The following is a 19,047-nucleotide window of genomic DNA, read 5'->3' as shown; positions in this document are numbered from 1 at the left end:
CAGCTTGGATGGGATGTGGATGGAGGCCACAAAAATCAAGGCTTTTTAAAAGCTGGATGAAAGATGATGCTCAGAGATGCTTGCAGGGGGAGCCTAGAGGAAAAGGGGAACAGAAGTCCCAAAATACCTAAATCAGTTCATACTCAGCCTTGCTCATGCACAGCATGGATTCAAGCCTTAATTCATATTTTGGATGCTCTCAGTTAAGATTTAGAGTCTCAAGAGAAGCTCATATTTGCAAAAATATCACCAGAGCCAGCATATGTTCATACACATCTACTGCATTCCACATACAACAAGAAACCATAGATGAAAGAAACCTGAGAACCATTCCAAAGGAGGACCAGTTGGATCCAAACCATTCTGACAGATGACTATCTAACCTGTTTCTATCAATCCGTAGCAGATGCTAAGCTTCCCTTTGCAATACATTCTTCTCTACCATCTCTGCCTAACCAAATCTCTCCATACTTCAGTTTAAACCTTGTCCTGTGCAGATGGATATTGCCCACAAAGTCCTGACATATCCCTTCTCATCTATTTCTGAAATTTTGGAAATGGCCTTTGGTCCACTCCCATGCTCTCTGGGGCACTTGAACGAGCAAAGCTGTCCTGGGCCTTGGGCAGCAAACTCCTCTGTAGTATCTTGCTTTTTCATTTCTGTCCTTCCAGAAGCTGTTTCTCTCAAGCCTCTCACCAAAGGACTCGTGAACTTTGTTATCTTGCTCAGATACAGTGTTGAGGTTAGGAGGTTTGGCCACATCCCAAGCTCAAGGCAGAGAATAAGGATCTCCTTCCCCTGTTTCATCTGTCTAGAAGTCAGTGTCTAGAGAAGGTGAGTCATGGACCTCCACCTTGGCTTAGCCAAGGGGCATGAGATGGAGGCTACTTTCACTCTGTGACTTCAAAGAATTCAAGTCCCTTTCTCTAGGTTAATTTTTAGCAACTGAAGTTACAAGATTCATCTCACCTTTCTCTCCTGGTGGAACCAGCTGTGAAAGCGCCCCCACTACTGCACATATTTTTCAGGAAACAAAATAAGTAATTCCAATATTAATATAATCCTTATGGGTTGTCATCTGCACGGCCTAAAACCAGTAAGATTTTGGCACAAAGCAGCAAAGTGGCACAGCAAAGGATGCTTGTGAGAGAAAAGAAGTAATCTGTCACCATCTATGGAACACTTGCCACCAGTTCGGGCTTCCTGAAGGCAGCCAGTAGGTGGCAATTGTGTCCCATAGTAGGGATGATGAAAGACATTGGGGTTCCTCACCTTCTAGTCTCAAGGCCAACACAAGACAGCAACTTTTAGTTCAATCCCATGTGAAGTTTGACTTTACAGTGGTAATTGAGAAAGGACACGATACTCTTCTCTGTAATAGGGGGTTACGTGCCAGTAAGGGGAAAAAGCTCTTTGAGCTCAAGAACAATGTCGTCACAACTCCAAAGGGTAGATATTGGATGTGAAATAATGTAGACTGGATTTTAGAAGAAGTAGGCATTGAAATAAGGGAGCAGAGACATCCCAGAAAAGCCTTCAAAGGGGACAGAACAAGTAACTTCAGTGCTCAGAGAACAAGTGAGCTCAATTTCTGAATGGGATTATGACACCAAGATCCCTAATGAAGACTCCTTTGAGTCCTAGCTGAGATATTTGGAAAACTCTTTTCCTCTTTACAATTTATTACCAGGTTAATTTTAGGGACATTTTTCATCTTCCCTGAGCCTCTTTTCAAAAAAAAAAAAAAAAAAAAAAAAAAAAAAAAAAAAAAAAAAATCTAACTGCTTGCAGAGGTCTCTGAAATCCCTGCATTTCAGTCACACTGGTCTGCCCTGCCACAAATGCAAACAGAGAGGCTTTTAAAGGTGTTAACCATTAGTGGCAGGAAAGCTTTTTGGATGCTCTCACTGACCCTTCCCTTGTGATCTGCAAAACACTCTGTCAGCACGAACTCTTGTACTACTGCTTGTTTTCGTAGGTCATTCCTAGTTGATAAATAATCACAATTTGCCCAATTCTCACAGCTGACAGAAGGCAAAACTTTGTTCACTCTTTCAATGAGGGGCCAAAGGGCACTTCCAAGGAAATATTAGCTCACTGGTTTCTATTGCTGGGTGATGTCAAAGTCCTTTTCTATTGGAAAAATAAAGCTTTACTGAGAGCAGGGACTCTGCCGTAGCTGACCACAGGAACCGCATCTCACAGCAAATTCATTACTGCCTGCATGACCTACATTTTAATTAGCCCCAAACAAATCCTTTCTGAGCCTGCTTCCCTCACTACCCAGAATACCATGGCTGACTTCATCTGGATTGTTATGGGGTTAAAGCTCTACCAAACATTACTGCATTTTGGCAGCCCTTAGAGAGCAGCAGCAGGCACTGGTCATCTCCAGATAAAGAGATTTAACCTTACTCATGAGTCCAAACTCCCCACCAGACTCTCTTGCTATTCACCATAGCTTCTCTTGGTGCATGCAAGCCAAACTAAGGGCAAGAATCCCTTGCTGAAGTTTTTCATATTTTGCTGCAGACATTTATTCCCTTCAAGTTAAGGTCATTACTGAGAAGGACTTAAAAGCTTTAACCACATTCACAGGTCAGGGACCTTCCAGCTCTGGGAGGTGTTACAACTTCACCATGTGGGTCAAGCTCTGCACCAAAGCGGATGGATGCTCTCAGTGCATATATGAAGCAGCAGCAATGGTGGTGCAAAGTAAATGAGAAGGCCACAATGTTGAACAGAAAAAGGTGATCCAGTGGAAGGCATGACAGCAATTGCAAATGACATTGCCAAGAGTCATACTTACCCTCCCGCCGCAGTTTGTCTTATGAGTAAAATGTGAGGGAGAAGAAAAAGGGAAATTATATTTTATTAGAGCAGAACTACATCCTCCACAAAGCTAAGGACATGAGGAAACAAGAGGAACTGAAGCCCCATTGGAAAAGTAATCATTTACTCAGCAGGCTCAGAAATCCTTTCAAGCAGTGAAACTTAACTATCTTCAAGACAGGGCTAATTATACCACAGAAAAAAGCACCTCAGGGGACTGGGTGTCCCCTGCACACATGGCATCCATATGGTACCTTGGCTTTGCAAAACTGGCATCAATATTTACCACATCCAACACAAATCTACTCCTCCTAGTGCCATCATTAGTAATAGCTGAGATCTAAGGTTGGGTTCCCAAGTCTCCAGCTACACACCTGTAGACAGAAGGGGTTTGCATGCCTCTCTATCAAACTATGCACTCTCTGTCATTTTGAGAGTGTCATTCCGATTCTGAGATTGCACTAATTGCTGTGCTGTGCCCAGTTCTTGGGCTGGCACTCTAAAGCCATTAGTGGTGTGGAGCAATCAAGGCACAGTAACCTGGAACCTCTGTGATGCAAATGTCTTTGTGGGATGTGGCCATCCCTTAGGCAGTAACTCTGTAGGACACACTGCACTGTCACCATCGAACCAGAAGAACTGGCAGAGAAACCAATGTGGTTATTGTGTCACTTCAGCCCAAATCACCACCCACACTCACCTCCAGGCTAGAAGCTACCCTTTGCATCAGCCCTTATTAGGATGATGCTGCCAAACAACACTTTGCCCAGTGCTTGTGTTCCTAATCTTCCTGAATGCCTGTGAATAGCTTGGCAAGGGAGCTCAGAGACAGAGCTTTTACGAAGGAGCTTGGTATAGTCACGGGCAATCTGATACTGCAACACAAAATTGTATCTGAGGACCTCTGGTCACTTAGAGAGGCAACAGGCACTTGCTGGACAACATAGGCACCCCAAAAGAGACACATGGACACCACTGAAAAAATATCCAACATGATCCAAACTTTCTCAGAGAGAGCGGCAGGAATCCACTTTGTGCCACTGCAGGGTGCCCACAAGCAGGGGAAAAAGGGGCAGTGCTCAATGGGTAAATACAAGTTCCTTGAATGAGCCAATCAGCTACAAATTATTGGCCACCTGTACTTCTTGGGTGGCATTCAGGTTGCTTGAATTCAATTATCCACATAAGTACAGCACCTAACCTTGAAGATAGATGTGCTCTGAGCAGGGGAAGGTTGAACTGTAGACCACCAGCCTAAACTTTTCCTCCAACATAAAATCTTCTATGATATCCAAGCTCCGGTCAGCTCTAAAGCATCTGAGAGGCACTTCTGTTTGCATAGCTGAAAGGCAATCTTGTCTCTCCTGGCTCTATTGACACCTCTGGTAACTGCCATGGATGCCCAGTGAACATGGAGACACCACCTCAAGCATGAATTTGGCCTGTTAAATTGCTAATCTACCATTATAAATGGCAAGAAATTTTAATTATAAAGGGAGAAACTCAGTTCATCTAAGGTGGGAATAATTTTCTGGTTATACTCTTTTTGTCTAAACTGACAATACAGGGGACTTAGGCATCACGCACAACAAAGTGTCTGAGTGAGAGATGCATTTGGAGGTCTCTATTCTCCTCCAAGTTTTGGGGACTTAGGGGTGCCTTTTCAGCACCCATGTCCCCTTCCTCCAGGATTGGACTCCATCTCTGAAAAGAAGAGAACGGTATCTCCCAGAGAAGGGGCAAAAAGCTGTCAAACATATTAACAGCCTACGCAACAGAGTGGTGTCTTCTCCATCACTGCCCATCCCTAATCCAAAACCTTCCTATCAAAAGGCACTGGACATCAAGCAGTGGTGAACAAACAGACTTGATAAATAAAATCCTGCCTATACTCTGTTAGCTTATTTTATCTGTGAAGTCTGACTGTCTTGCAATTCCCTCTGACCTGAAAATCTAGTGGTCTCTAGAGCCTTTTAAAAGTTACATGACCAGCGGGCTTTGAAAAGGCCTTCAAAGGCCCAGTAGGCACTTACCTGGGTATCTGAAAACAGTAGGATTTAAGAGTAATACTAAATTTTCCATATTTGCAGAGGCTGTTTGAGTACATTATCTAGCAGCAAACACATGTGCACTCTGAATTTCTCTCTGAGGAACATGCACAAGACTACACAGCATAGAGAACACTGATAAAACCAGCACAGAGACTTGAATGCTGACTCCTGTCATGCTGGGGAGGTGGCCTTTGCGATGCTATCACAGAAAAGAGATGCAGTTCTGACTGGCTCCCTGTAAACCCCTCCATCTATGAATGTCTGTTTGGGTTGGCAAGGCTGCACTGGGTCCACTGGGCATGACATGACTGAGCTGACCTAAGGAAAGACACTGCTGTCCCCAGAGATCAGCTATCAGGATCCCAGGCAACCCAGGGCTAATATGCCATTAACACAGACTGGGAAGGTTTTTTAGAGGTGTTCTGGGAGTTGCTCACTTCTTTGTTCCCAGTTATTTCATATGTGCCCCTCTTCATCCTTCCTCCACCCCTTCCACCTCCAGCAATTGTTGTCTTCACCCACTTGGGTTCAATAAGTTAATGGTTCAGGGGTAGAGGGCAGAAGGGTCACATCCAGCATGTAGTTTACACCCCTACAAAAGTTTTTGCTTTAGGATGACTACAACATGCTCATGGCCTGGGTTGAACTGGTTATTCTGTGTGCAGAAAGCTAATGCACATGCCCAAAACCTCTACAGGCGTGGGACAGCAAGATGGACTTTGCCCATCACCTAACTCATAGGGTTTTTCACTGGGGCATACACAAGCTCTGAAATGTGTCCTCTAATGTCAGAATCCCCTCACCACCTGGGACAAGGTGAAGGTAGAAACCCAGATGTTTAGTTCAATCAGGATTCCCCCCAACGTGGGTTCCCTGGAGCTAAGGAGAGCAGGGGGTGGAGTGCAGAACGAGAGGTGGAAGTAAGGTGGACACTCACATAGATGAGGTGCTCCCGATAGCGAATCAGCAGGTTCCTGAGAATTCCTGCCTCATTCAGGTCCCCCAGGCGGATCATGTCCTCCACTCCATGGATGGACGTGGGGTGCATGGGTTTGATGTGGCTGGCATTCTGTGGGGAAATCCAGTGCTCCTGGGAAAAGAGCAGGGCCAGAGAAAGGTAAGTCAAATGAGAGACCACTTGGATGAAAGACACAAACAGCCCACCCCAAACAGAAGGACCAGACGGAAGAACGTACACAAGAGACCATCAGCACATGTGCCACAGCTTCTATTTCTGGGGTAAGGCAGTGATGAGTTTGAAAGATTTGTAACAGAAGAAGAAAAGCATCTTTTTATTGGAGTTTTACTGGAGCAGCAAGAGACCGGAGACACAAGCCATCCTGGCAGGACCCTCCTCCAGGGCAACATGTTCATCCAGGACATCAGGGGAGTTTATAACAAAGAGCAGATTTGTCTTCCCCTTCACAACTGCATTTTCACATCCCTGGTTAACCCTCTGCCACAAAATACTGTTGAGCAGAGAGAAGATGATTTAGAAAAGGAGAGAGGGATGGCAAAGTCATACTTTTATTGGCAATGTAATTTAGACTCACCACTTCTAAGGGCTTCATAAGGCACTACAAATTGCACACAAGGACCCTGCCAAACCAAGTCTCTTTCTATCACCCTTGAAGGGAGTGAGAGCATTTACAATTACCCCAGTAAGAAAAACAAAAGAAGCATGGAGAACCACCTTCTGCTTGTGATAGAGACCTTACTCTAAAATAGCCACCATTGCACGAAAGTAGAGGTGGGAAATTGAAGGAGAACCAATGTTCGGGCACATCAGGCATTGGTAGGAGGTCAGGAAGGACTGGGTAAAAACAGAGGAACCTCAGACTTAGGAGGGTTTGCACAAATAACTATCTAAATGTGTTTTGGGGGCTTCTGCTACCATTGTACTCAAGAAGCTTCTCAATCTTGCACTCCCAGTACAGCCACAAAAGTAGGGACACAACACTGTCTTGTCTTTACAAATAGAAAACTATGGCACAGTTGATTCCCAAGGACATATGAGAAGCCCATAATGAAGTCAATTATCATGGCCCTGGGACCCCTGTCCCAGCAAGGTCACAGAGCTGAAGAAGGCACATCACAAGCCTTTGTACGTACATTGCCCTCATCATCCACAACCTGGATCTGTCCAGAGTCACACAGTTTAACCACCGCTCCAATGGGGACGTCGAATTCCCGTCCGGTTTTGAGGTCCATCCACACATAATCCCCCTGGAAACAAAGACAGCACAGTTATACTCAGTGCTGCAGGAAGTTCAGCATCCCTTGGAATACAAGCTGTAGATGTTTGGTACCCAAATCATTAGCACAAGTCAAATGATTTCCCTTGCAAACCACAAGCCACCCCTTTTCATAGAGGCTCAGGAAAGAAGGTGCTTTGCGTGTGGCACCTGGGGGTGTGGTTTAGTGGTGAACACACTGGTGCTGGGTTAATGGTAAGACTTGATGATCTTAGAAGTCTTTTCCAACCTGAATGACTCCCTGACTCTGTAAAATCCCCTGCAAGGTGCCAGCAACAGGGCATGGTCCACACAGCAAACACGCACTGCCCTAAGTCTCTGCTCCTCAAACTTGTGAGTGGTTGTTGGTCACAGAATGCATCCAGCAGAAACAGGTTACAGAACAGTGATACAGGCAGAAAAAAACACCCAGGTAGAGGTTTTCCTCTGTGTAATGTACAAACCTACGAAGTCACATTTAGGAGATGATTTTGAGCTCTGCTAAGCCTTATCTGGAGGCTTGTGGCATCTTTCTTCCTGGCAGTTAACAATTACCAGATATTCCTTGGAAACTTCTGAAAAGGGAATGACTAAAGATGGGTTAAGAACATAGAGGCAGCTGTATGTTCTTCTTCAGTTCTTCCAGCTACAGCAATGTGTAGGTGGGCTGTTTGTATTTAATACTTCTCAGTGGATTTTATCTGCTGCGAGCAATTTCACTTGAGTTCTGAAGCTGTGCAAAGTTTTAGCATCCCTAAACCCAAAAGGCTGTGTCCTTTTACATGTTTCAAATGTTTCACCTCTTTCATTTGAGACCTCTGTGTTTTCATTTTGAAAGACACAGCAAGCAGTTGACCCCTGTGTACTCACTCCATGTCACTACTGATCCTATGCACCTCTGTCAGTCCTGCTGGGCAGGGACTATCTGCTCATCAGCTCTGTAGATATTAAATTACTCAAATGCAAAAAAGCTTTTTAAAAAGCTGTTTTTCTCAATACAAAAGCAAACTCCAAAATAATTCCAAACTAAAGCCCCAAGCAGGAGCCACACTGGAACAAAGCAGAATTATTTCCCACCTCTATTCTCAGTGGGAAAAGGCATTAAAATTGGGAACAATCTAGTTGTCAGGTGTGTTTTCATTCATGCAGCTGATATTAATATGGTGGACTTGTAGCCCCACCTAAACCCACATTCCTGGGGACCAGCTCCACTTGTACCTATTAAGCACGATGCAAATGCAGTATCTACCTTTTGAAGTCCTGAAGAACTGCTGGGAGAGGGAGAAGGGAAAACCGGGATGTATCACTTTGCATGTGCTCTGATATAACCCCTTTCCTGAGTATCCACTATCAACCATTTCTGTGGACAGAGCATATTTAGAGATTTGGTTTGGCCCAACAGGCTGCTAAACAACCTTCATCTCTCTGCTGGGCGGTGGGAACTGGAGACATCACCATCCGAGTTATCATTCACTAAGAATTCCAAGAGACACAAAACTCTGAGTACCACCAGGATGTAAGGTTATACTCAGGGATCCACACATGGAGAAACTACACACCTGGAATCCCCAACCATTTTGTGGCAGACTCTACCCTTGGCAGCTACTTGCTAGGTTTTCACTAGGATATCAACAAAGTCATCCTGCTCACATGGAGCTCAGGATCCAGTCCTTAGTTTGGGTTTTCATTTCCTCAAAGGGTTGCGCTACAGCTATAAGTATCTTTATCCAGCTCATAAAAATATAATATTCATATCTTTTTCTCATTAACTGTCTTATCCTCACATCTCATAACTTAATTAAAAAGGAAAAAAAGTCACAACTAATGAATACAGTGTCAGGAGCAGATACATTATAAATCGATATATATTAATATTTATTTTTTAGCTTCTTTGATCCAAGACTCAAAGCATTTCAGAATGTTCAGCACTGTTATCCTCTCTGCATCACTGGGCAAATTCATGCACACAGTGGGTAACCTGATCAAGGTGTCAGCAAGAGACAAGCCAGGTTGCTCGGTCCCTGCTCAGCAGAAAATCTTTCCAACACCTTAGCAGCTCTATAAAAATTGCTCATGATCAAAACCCCAAGAACTGTAATGCTGTCTTTTTTTAAAAAAAATCTCTAATATTGAATAGCTGTAAAAGCAGCCTGCTTCATATGGTGCATTACCATACAGCTGAGATAAAAGGCAGTCTGCCCTCCCCAAGGTAAATTGATACTCTACTACCACTAAGAAAACTTCTGTGCTTTGTCTGCCTAATGCACAGAGTGCTCGTTCCCTCAAACTGCTCTTTCTAAACCCATTAAAGTGCAGTTCTTAATACTGGTGAAAAAAGTCTTATGGGATGGGCTAAGCTGGTAAGCTCAGGAAGGTTGGGGGGTTATAAAATAACATCACTTATTAAGAGTGCTGACCCATTTCCTTTTCTGACTTTAATCAATTTCATATAAATCCCATGAAAGTCAGCTACATTGCTTCTGCTGAAGCAATCACCTCTGGATCAGTCCCAAACCCAGCAGATATATTGGGGATTTCAGGGCAAATCGGGGTGATTCATGCATTTACCAGCTGCGGCTTGTGAGTTGCATAACCTGCCTCATGCCTAAACCGGTGCAGTTTATCTTCCAAAATACATGACAAAGTACTGGAGAAGTGAGAATACCACCAGACCCTTCACAGTATGAACATGGTCTGCCTCTTCCTCCTCAATGCAGCCAGTGGGTTTAGCACCCTTTCAAACTAGAAAAATCTTCCAAATTGCTCTGGGGCAGACCCTCAGGACTTCACAAACTGGGGGCAGTGACAACCAAACAGTGGTGCAAGACAAGGAAACACCCCACACAGATCCACACAATTCACAAAGAGGATCTTAAGGAGGAGCTTCCAAATGTGAAGAGCAAGAAGGTTGCACTGCAGGGGAGCTACAGTGCTTGGGGGGGGGACAAAGGAGGAAGGTGAGAGAAGCTGGCGTAAGCAGTACAAGGATCCCATCAACAGCAAGACAGATTTCAAAGTAGCCTGAAAGCTTCCAGCCATGCTCAGGGCTTGGGACCCCCTATCTTACCGCTAAAATGGTCGCGGGCTTCAGGACCTGGTTGACATTGCGAAGTAGTGTCCATCTGCCCTGGTCTCTCTCCTGATCTTCCACCACCTCAGGGCATGGCTGCATGAAAACGACTTTCTTCTTCTTCAACATCTCCAAAAGTTTGCAGTGGTATTTGTCCCTGTCTCTGCTTTCTACGTGTATTCCACCATGAATGCCAGAATGCGGTGCCCGGTTTGCTCTAGACCTGCAGCGTGATCATGCCTGCTGCTCACAGGACACCCTCTGACCTGATTCACAATATGGCTCTTGGTAAAGATCTTCTCCTAGCAGGAAAATTCCCACGCACCAGCCATGGTCCTCCCCTGGCCAGCTGACACGCTCACTGTATATGACCTGTGGGAATCTCAAAGCAAACTGTACAACTTTGCTTCTCTTCACTTAAATTCTTCCAGTCTCTCCAGCAAGGGCTGATACTCAGTCAGGGACCTGAAGGACACTGCAATTACCCGTTCTGCAAAAACAACTGCAGGATTAACAGGAAACCTCTTCATTTCCCCAGGACTTCTCTCCGTTACCTTCCTTTCTTAGTGAAATAACTGTCTGCCAGCTTGAGGACTTTCAGCACAGAACACTCTGGGATACTTATTAATCCACAAATGCAGTCAGTCCCCATGCAACACATGGCATTTAATTAACCTAATACCTTTACATACCAAATTAACCAAAGCGCAGCGGGAACTCAAAACCAGAGGCCATCTGCATTTTCTTTAAACTGATCGCCTTGAGTAGATCCATAGCAACTGAATTTTAAATAATTGAGTGGAAGGTGTTCAGTGCAGCACGGCCTCTGTGCCTATAGGTGAGAGGAGAGCCTGTGCTGTGGATGAAAATGGGCTCAATACAAGGACCATGGAGATAATGAGGTTGCACTAACTCTACACCTGCCAGCTCCACAGACCCCTTTCTGCAATCACTCCTTCTCTATAGGGAGGACTGCTCTAGTAAGGACTAATCAGGACCACTGGCCCAGCCCAAAGAGCACACAGCATTTTACAGCCTCAGGTTTGCTTTTTCCTTGTCCTATCTTAGATACACTTGAAATTTCTCATTTTCATCTAAGAAAGGCTTTTCTGGTCATTTAGAGGATTTCAGACCACTATAGCTGGGCCCCAATTTCTTCCATTAAAATTTTGAATCTAAAGCACTGCTATTTATACAGACCAGAGCAATGCATGACTAGGTATCAGTGCAGCTGCTAAGACATTCTCATTTATCACTGTTTTAAAGCAAAGCTCTCATGATGCCTTGATTCCACGGAGTTTTGAATCTATTTGTCCATGAAGAGCACAACATAGGGACATGGTTTATTGGTAGGCCTGGCAGCATTAGGCTAATGGTTGGATTCAATGAACTTAGAGGTCTTTTCCAACCTTAATGACTCTGTGATTTTACATACTTGGAGGAAAGCTTTCTAGATAAAGGAAGGCTTCATAGGTACCCTTCTTGGGCCACAGTCTCCAAGGACAACAGCAGGTGATGGGTACATTAAACACATAAAGAGCTAGTTCTGCTCAACCATGAGCAGCAGTGACAACAGCGAGGCAACCCTTGCCCAAAGGGCAAGCGATGCTGTAGGTTTAAGCTGCATTACAAAGCCCCGGGACAATAAGGTGTATAATTCTTGTGGCTGTTCAGGGAAAGTAAGGAAGAGATCATGTCTCATGGATAAGAAGCCAGGTGAAGATTAATTAGATGGATCTCCACCAAAGAAGTAAGTAAAAATGTACATGAGGCATGAAAAAGGGGACAGAGTGAATGTAGCAATCCCTGGGGAGATGTCTGCCTCCAGCATGACCTGAACACACAGTGCTGTAAATGACTGTGGTTTTGCTCCCCTAGAAAGTAGAAGATAGATGTCAAATTGAAGCTAAAAAATGAGAGGATCCACAGGGAAGAAAGATTAAATATATAAAAAGGGATCCAGAAGATGGGCTCTTTGGATATAAGTGGGGTCCTACAGAGGCTCTCTGTTCACCACAACACCTTTCCTCACTGTGCTCTGCCATGGAAACTGGAGCAGTGTGGGAGCAGCAGATCCAAGAGAGCAGCTGGAGTATTTATCTCACCTTGCACTGGAGCAGACAATACCATAATTGCTCAGCCATACCCTGTACCGTATTTCTGAGGCTGTGTGTCCCAGTGTGCTGCCAAAGAGTAAGCTGAGGTGCACAGGACTGATTTGCCCTAGGTTATCCTTGGAAGAGGATCCAAAGGATAGATAGGACCCTAGAGGGCTGAATCCAGCCTCTGCAGTCCTATTATATGAGTGTGCTTATTTTTCTCCTGGCACTGGGGCTGCTGAAGATCTATAATTTCACACATTAGCACTATATTTTTTGCATTGCTCCTCCGCTAGCAGGAGATTTTCAATCACAGAGTGATTAGGCAGAGTCTTAGGCAGAGTCACAAGTGTCAGCCAGAGACACCTCGCATTTGCAGTGAGGTCTGCCTGAATGACCAGAGCAGGCTGCCTCCTGGAAACGGGAAACCCCATTCCTCAGAAGAGATGGCCTGGCTTGGAAACCAGCCTCCCTTCTCTATGCATCCGGAGGCAGAGCAACAGCACTAAGCCTCCTATCAGCCTGCTTTTTCTGAGGAAATGTGCTATGCCTTATGTGGGAAACAAATAAACACACTTAGTACAATGAGGGGAGGGCCACGGTGGAGGAAAATAAACCTTTAGCTAGCTGGCAGCCTGTCAGCAATGCCATCCGGTTTAGATTACAGCTCCCCGGGGTAACATTAGACCCTTCCCTGCAGAGAGAAGTATGAGCCAGAAGAGCCATGCTGGACCCTGCTCTGATGATTTACTACACCTCTGCAGCAGCAGGCACAGCTGAGATCAAGGTCCTGCTGTGACATGCTTTGTACATATTCATAGTAAGTAAATGTTTATCCTAAAGAATTGATGTGACACAGACAATAAGTTTATGCTGCTGCTGAGGCCTGAGTTCCCATTAACTGCTATTGCAGTGGCAAGGACCTTACTGTTGGAGAAAGAAAGGAAATTTTACCTGCAGGAAGCACCCTCACAGCAGGTGAACCCCCTAATTTAATGAAAGCTTGGGTTTCTTTGCCCCAGCCTGTTTTTCAGTCCCAAATAAAATGCATCAGACACTACCAGGGCTGAAGAAGTGTTCTTGAATCAATCATTTTGCAGCTACCACTGAAAAGCTGAGTTATTCAGTGACAAAAGGTCAGGTACAACTCAACTAACCCAGTGTTCACCTCTGAGCAAGGCATCCAGACCTTTGCTGAATGATCACCCCTTTCAAATTAAATATCCTAGCCTACCCTAGCCTACTCTACATTCAAGGCAAAAAAAAAAGAGACACTCCTATGGTCACCAAAGCAGGTAATTAAACTAGGCCAGATAATGCTGACCTAAAGAAGTGTGTGAAGAGGACACTCTTCACACTCTTTGGAGCTACAAAACTACAGTACATGTGTCCAAGGCTAGCTAAGGTGGCTCCTACCCATTGCATGGATACTGAAAATCCCTAAGGGCTGATACTCAGGTAAACTGCTGAAGGATATGGAAAAATCAGTGGCAGAGGCTGTCTGTAGTCTCAGGCCAGCAGTTACTCCCCGGAGCACTAAAACTTGCTTTTCTACAATAAGAAAGATGATACTCTGCAGAATGGCTGTTGATGCACTGTGTGGGCTAAATGTTATCTGTGGGCCATACCTCTAAAAACTGATGTAAACCAACCTGTTTGTGATGTTTGTTGTTTGGGTTTTTTTTACGGAAACAGGCACAATCACGTATCCAGGTTTCCAGAGCCGAGTCTTTTACTCCCTTCCTGCTCATCCTTGAAGAATGAAAATCCTTGCGCATGACACCAGTGCAATCATAGGGTATTCCCCCAGCTCCAAATTTCAGAGTGATTTAGACAGCAGACTGAAATCCAAATGTACTGGTGCACTGCACCTTATTATGCCAGTTAGGACTTGCAGCAGCTACCTGAATCCTTCAGGCAGTAGAACATCTATGCTCTACTAAAAACACTTATCATCACCTCCGGATATCACCTGTCTGATTCAGTTCAGCTCTCAATTACACAGGTGTACCCTGCTCAGTTTAATGCACCTCCTCCTGGATTCACAGCTGTGCAATCCAAGGGAGAATCAGGACTGCTCATCACTACTCTTTGCACTCATCTTTAGATGTGCATTTGCCACTATCACCAGGAAGAGGTAGAAAAGGAAGAAAAAGCTTGCATTTCTGCTTGATAACAAATGGTAACGTAGAGGAGAAGCGCACATGCTGGTAGTTGGTAACACTAATAATTTTCCTGTTTCATAGAAGATTCCTTTCACAATTTCTTATAGCACATCAGGCACCAGCTGTCAGCCAAGGTAACAAGCTACACACAAAGGCTTCCTGAAGCAAAGGGAGAGATGCAAGAGGAGTTGTTAAATAATTCAATAATCAATGCACTGCTTACTCGCTCTGTAACTCCGATACTGACAGGAGGGAAAAAAACCTCCCACAAATGTGGCACTCATCCCAACATTTTCCTGTTTGGTGCTGAGGGATAGTCAAAGGCTCTGGGAGCAAAAATGATGGATTTAGTCAGATTTACAAGGGCGCGACTTAGTGCGGTGTAATGAGGCTCAGCTCCCAGTGATGCCTGACCTCTTCCCTGGCTTTTGGCAAGGAGCTTGTTGTTGACTGTTTGGGACCTCTTGGCTCAGGAGTGGATTTTAAGCATGCAGACAAACAGGGAGATAGAAGAATTAATCTGTGATGCCTATGGCATTACTGTCACAGTTGACGTGGAGAATCTGGCAATCCGTTGATGCTACAAGCAGATGAGGTTGTCCCCGGGTGTCACCCACCCAAATGCTGTGCCAGAGCCCTGCGTATCAGGCCTCACACAAAAAGCTGATGGATGCTGCTTAGGATGTGATTGAAAAATCTGCTAAGATGCAGAAGTGGAACAGGAAGTGAAGACTGAGCCTTTTAGCCCCATGGCTGGGTCCTGTCCTAAATGCAAATGGAAGAAATCCAAATGAAGACATCAGAGCAATCATAAGAAGCACTAATCTGGAAAACTGTGTTGAGGGAAGATAAAAACAGGAGGAATCAGAAGGGGAGCACTTTAGGATGGGAGCATGTAATTCAGTACTGTTTGACCAAGACATATTCCTTCAGGTCCTAGGAGTAAGAGGTTGCTGGGTACCACTCTGGGAACTTTCAGATCCACTCTAAATCTGCCAGGAACAGTCACTCCCGTACCCCCAGAGAACCAAGGGTGCAGCTAAATCTTCCTAGTTTGCAACAGCAGGCATGATGGAAACTCCTTGTCCTTACCATCCAGAATTAATCACTTTGGATATTTTTCTATAAATGTATGTTTTCTGTATGTCAAGTTTTAGGAAGATTGTACTAAGGGAATGCTACCTCCTTCTCTAAGCATAGTTTGGGAGGGATGCTGATTCCAAGAGGTCCCTAAGGTTGGACAGCTCAGCTGTCTGTTCATATCCCTTTGATGGTACCGAGGTCTGTAGTGCAGTAGATACACCTTAAGGATGAGATGCCACCAGAGGACAAGCTGGAGGAGTGGGTCCATGGGAACCTCATGAGATTCAATAAGGCCAAGCACAAGGTCCTGCACCTGGGTCAGAGCAACCCCCAGTGCCCATAGAGGGCGAGGGATAAAGGGATTGAGAGCGACCCTGAGGAGAAGGACGGGGTGGATGAAAAACTGGACATGACCCAACAATGCGCACTGGGAGCCCAGAATGCCAACTGCATCCTGGGCTGCATCCCCAGCAGTGTGGCCAGCAGGCCAAGAGAGAGGATTCTTTCCCCCCCACCTCCATTCTGGTGAGACCCCACCTGCTCTGGGGCTCCCAACATATGAAGGACATGGACCTGCTGGGGTGAGTCCAGAGGAGGCCATGACAATGCTCAGATGGCTGGAGCACCTCTGCTATGGAGACAAACGGAGAGAGTTGGGGCGTTCAGTATGGAGAAGAGAAGGTTCCAGGAAGAACTTAGAGCCTCTTACAGTACCAGAAGAAGATCCAAGAAAAAGCTAGAAAGGGACTTTTGACAAGGGCATGTAGTGATATGACAAGGGGGAATGGCTTCAAGTTGAAGTAGGGTTGTTTTAGGCTACAAGAAAGCTGGGGACAAACCTTTTAGCAGGAAAAGGGGGTAATGGTTTTAAACAAGAAGAAGAGAGATTTAGATTGGATGTCAGGAAGACGTTAATTTACAGTGAAGGTGGTGAAACACTGGTACAGGCTGCCCAGAGAGGTGGTGGATGCTCCACCTCTGGAAGCTTTCAAGATCAAGTAGGACAGGGCTCTGTGCAGTTGAAGATGTCCGTGCTCGTTGCAGGGGGACTGGACTAGATCAGCCTAAAAGAATCTATGATTTTTTTCTTTGATTTGATCCCCAGTGGACTAGCTCAGGGCATTAACCCAGAAGGAACATTTTCATGTGTTTCTGCAAAGTGTTTTGCTGGTTTAGTCCCTGAACTGGCTCCCCAGGCAAACAGCACAGCCCCAGTGCAGGAGCAGGGAGAGCAGCAAGAACACAGAACTGGCAGCATGGCCGGGGGAGTGGAGCTGCTGCCTGTGAGGTACCTGCAGTGGCATCACTAAGCACAGCTGGATGGAGGCTCTGCCACACTCACGGATGAGCTTTATTCCCTGGATGAAGGCAGAGAACTGTTTGATTTGATTAATGAAAGCAGAATCTCAGCTGATGAGCATGAGAGCTACAGAACTATGTAACAGATGGAGGTAAATAGGTATGTCTGCAAAACATTTTTCTGCCTCTGAGGCATACAGCCTTTTCAAGATCACAACAATTCACAGAAAGGACAGTTTGAATTACATTGTACAGTACTGATTAAGGGGAAAAATAATAAAAAAAGAAGATGATACACAGAAATGTAAATTGGAAGGGATGTTTCTAATCCTGGCTCATGCAGGCTGTTCAAAGAAGCCTAAAAACAACCACATGAATTTAATTGTTTTGGCTGATTTTATTCCTTTGGAAACAAAGAATATTTTCCCACCATCTGCGATAAAAATATCTTTTACTTTTCACATGCAACCTGTCAAATTCTCTTTCAGAGTTTTAGCTTTATCTTCCATGCTGTGGGAAGATGCTTTCTGCTTAATTTCTTTACTTCAGGCTCTCCTTTGCTCCTCCCTGCCTTTTCACCACCTCACTGAGACCTAGTCTGCAATTAGCTCCTGCGTACCAAATAGATGTGAGACCATTGTTATCTGCACAGCAATTCCTGCATAAACAAAGACGTCAACTTACTAGAAAGAAGTGCTTAATCGCACTGCAAATATATTATTTTCCTATAGAATAGTAGCCTATACTCGTGTAAATGCAATTTTCCCACCAGAAATGTGTCTGTGCTAAGGGTTTGCATTAGCCAAAGCCACGATCTGTCTAGACAAGCCCTACTACTTAAATAGAATATCTCATCTTTGGAAATATGGAATGAAAGGGGAGTAATGCTACTTTTCCTTCATTGCCACACCACATCTGAGCAGATCTGTCCTTTTTGCACACTACCTTTGCTTACCCACTGAGGGTTGTGATGATTACTGAGGAGAGTGAGGGGTTCCAGAGGGAGGTTAGTTTGCAGCTCAGTCAGTAGCATCCTGAGGGAATTTGTGGTATGACTGCTGAAGGGAGAAGCTGACTACTCGAGGGGTGTGTTTGAAAAGCCAGCCCCTGAGAGGAATGGATGGCAGGAGAAAGCATAACTGAAAACAAACAAATTGTGCTGGCAATGCTTGTGATGCAATTCAAAACATCTCGATACCGGTCTTTGTTCCTTAGGTGCCAGCAACAAGGGTGCAGAGGTGCTGCAATGCAAGTAGCATCCTTCCAAAAGGAGAAAAGACACTCCAAGATGTAAAAAACCTGGGTTTTGGTATTCTTCTGCAGGGAGAAGGGAAAGCTCCTGGGTGACCTTTATTGTGACCTTTCAGTACCTAAAGCGACTATAAGAGAGACAGAGAGGGACTTTTGAAAAGGGCATGTAGGGATAGAACAAAGGGAAATGGCTTCAAACTGACAGAGGGCAGGTTTAGATTAGATATCAGGAAGAAATTCTTGACAGTGAGGGTGGTGAGGCACTGGAAGAAGTTGCCCAGTGAAGGTGTGGCAGTCCCAAACCCAGAAGTGCTCAAGGACAGGTTGGGTGGGGCTTTGAGCAACCTGATCTAGTGGAAGGTGTCCCTGTCCATTGCAGAGGATTGTAATGACATGGTCTTTGGGGTCCCTTCCAAGCCAAACCATTCTATGATATTATGATACTATGAAAAAACTCTTGAGGACATTAAGCACATGGTTGTTTTTTCAGAATGAAATAGAAAACAAAAGAATCCCACAAGTACTTATCAAAACCCAGAAAAATAATCTGGATTTCATTGCTTGCTTTGTGGTTTTGAAGACTCCAGAGTTGCCTCCATACAAGATCACCTTGAAAAGGAAACTCAGAAAAGGTTGCTAATTGCAACCACTTTCCTGGATTCTTCAATCCCCCTGCCTACAGTATTGGAAAAACATCCCATAGTGCTGATGGTGGGTCCCTCCAAGGGAGGAGGTGGACCAGCCGCAGAGCTGCACAGCACAATACCAGCCCCATCTGCTGTAATTCTCTGGAATTACCAAATGCATCAGGAGACTTGCTTCTGATGATTCCTCCACGGGTTTTCGTTTAACTTTGAAGCTAATATGAAGTATATGAAATTCCAGAAGGCTCTGGAATAACATAGGGACCACGGAGGACAACCTGGTTTATCAAAGGTCCGAAGGGACCAGTTGGCAAGTTC

At 44.9% G+C, this 19,047-nt stretch overlaps 1 protein-coding gene across 4 annotated transcripts in view; it reads right to left on the bottom strand.

Moving 5' to 3' along the window:
- The window catches only part of MYO7A (myosin VIIA), a 101,826-nt gene that overhangs the window by 55,249 nt on the left and 27,530 nt on the right, over window positions 1-19,047 (bottom strand). For 3 of the 4 annotated variants that reach the window (XM_032098966.1, XM_032098967.1, XM_032098968.1), the window contains exons 3-5: window positions 6,997-7,110; window positions 5,822-5,974; window positions 2,811-2,828 (exon numbers count right to left, since the gene is read on the bottom strand). In XM_032098966.1, the coding sequence (XP_031954857.1) occupies window positions 2,811-2,828; window positions 5,822-5,974; window positions 6,997-7,110 (285 nt within the window). The remainder of the gene's footprint in view (window positions 1-2,810; window positions 2,829-5,821; window positions 5,975-6,996; window positions 7,111-19,047) is intronic. The other variant, XM_032098970.1, reaches the window with a different exon arrangement.

This window comes from Corvus moneduloides, chromosome 2, assembly GCF_009650955.1.
Source record: "Corvus moneduloides isolate bCorMon1 chromosome 2, bCorMon1.pri, whole genome shotgun sequence".
Lineage (NCBI taxonomy): Eukaryota > Metazoa > Chordata > Aves > Passeriformes > Corvidae > Corvus > Corvus moneduloides.
Note: the sequence above shows the minus strand (reverse complement) of the source record. Positions and strands in the feature narration are given on the sequence as shown.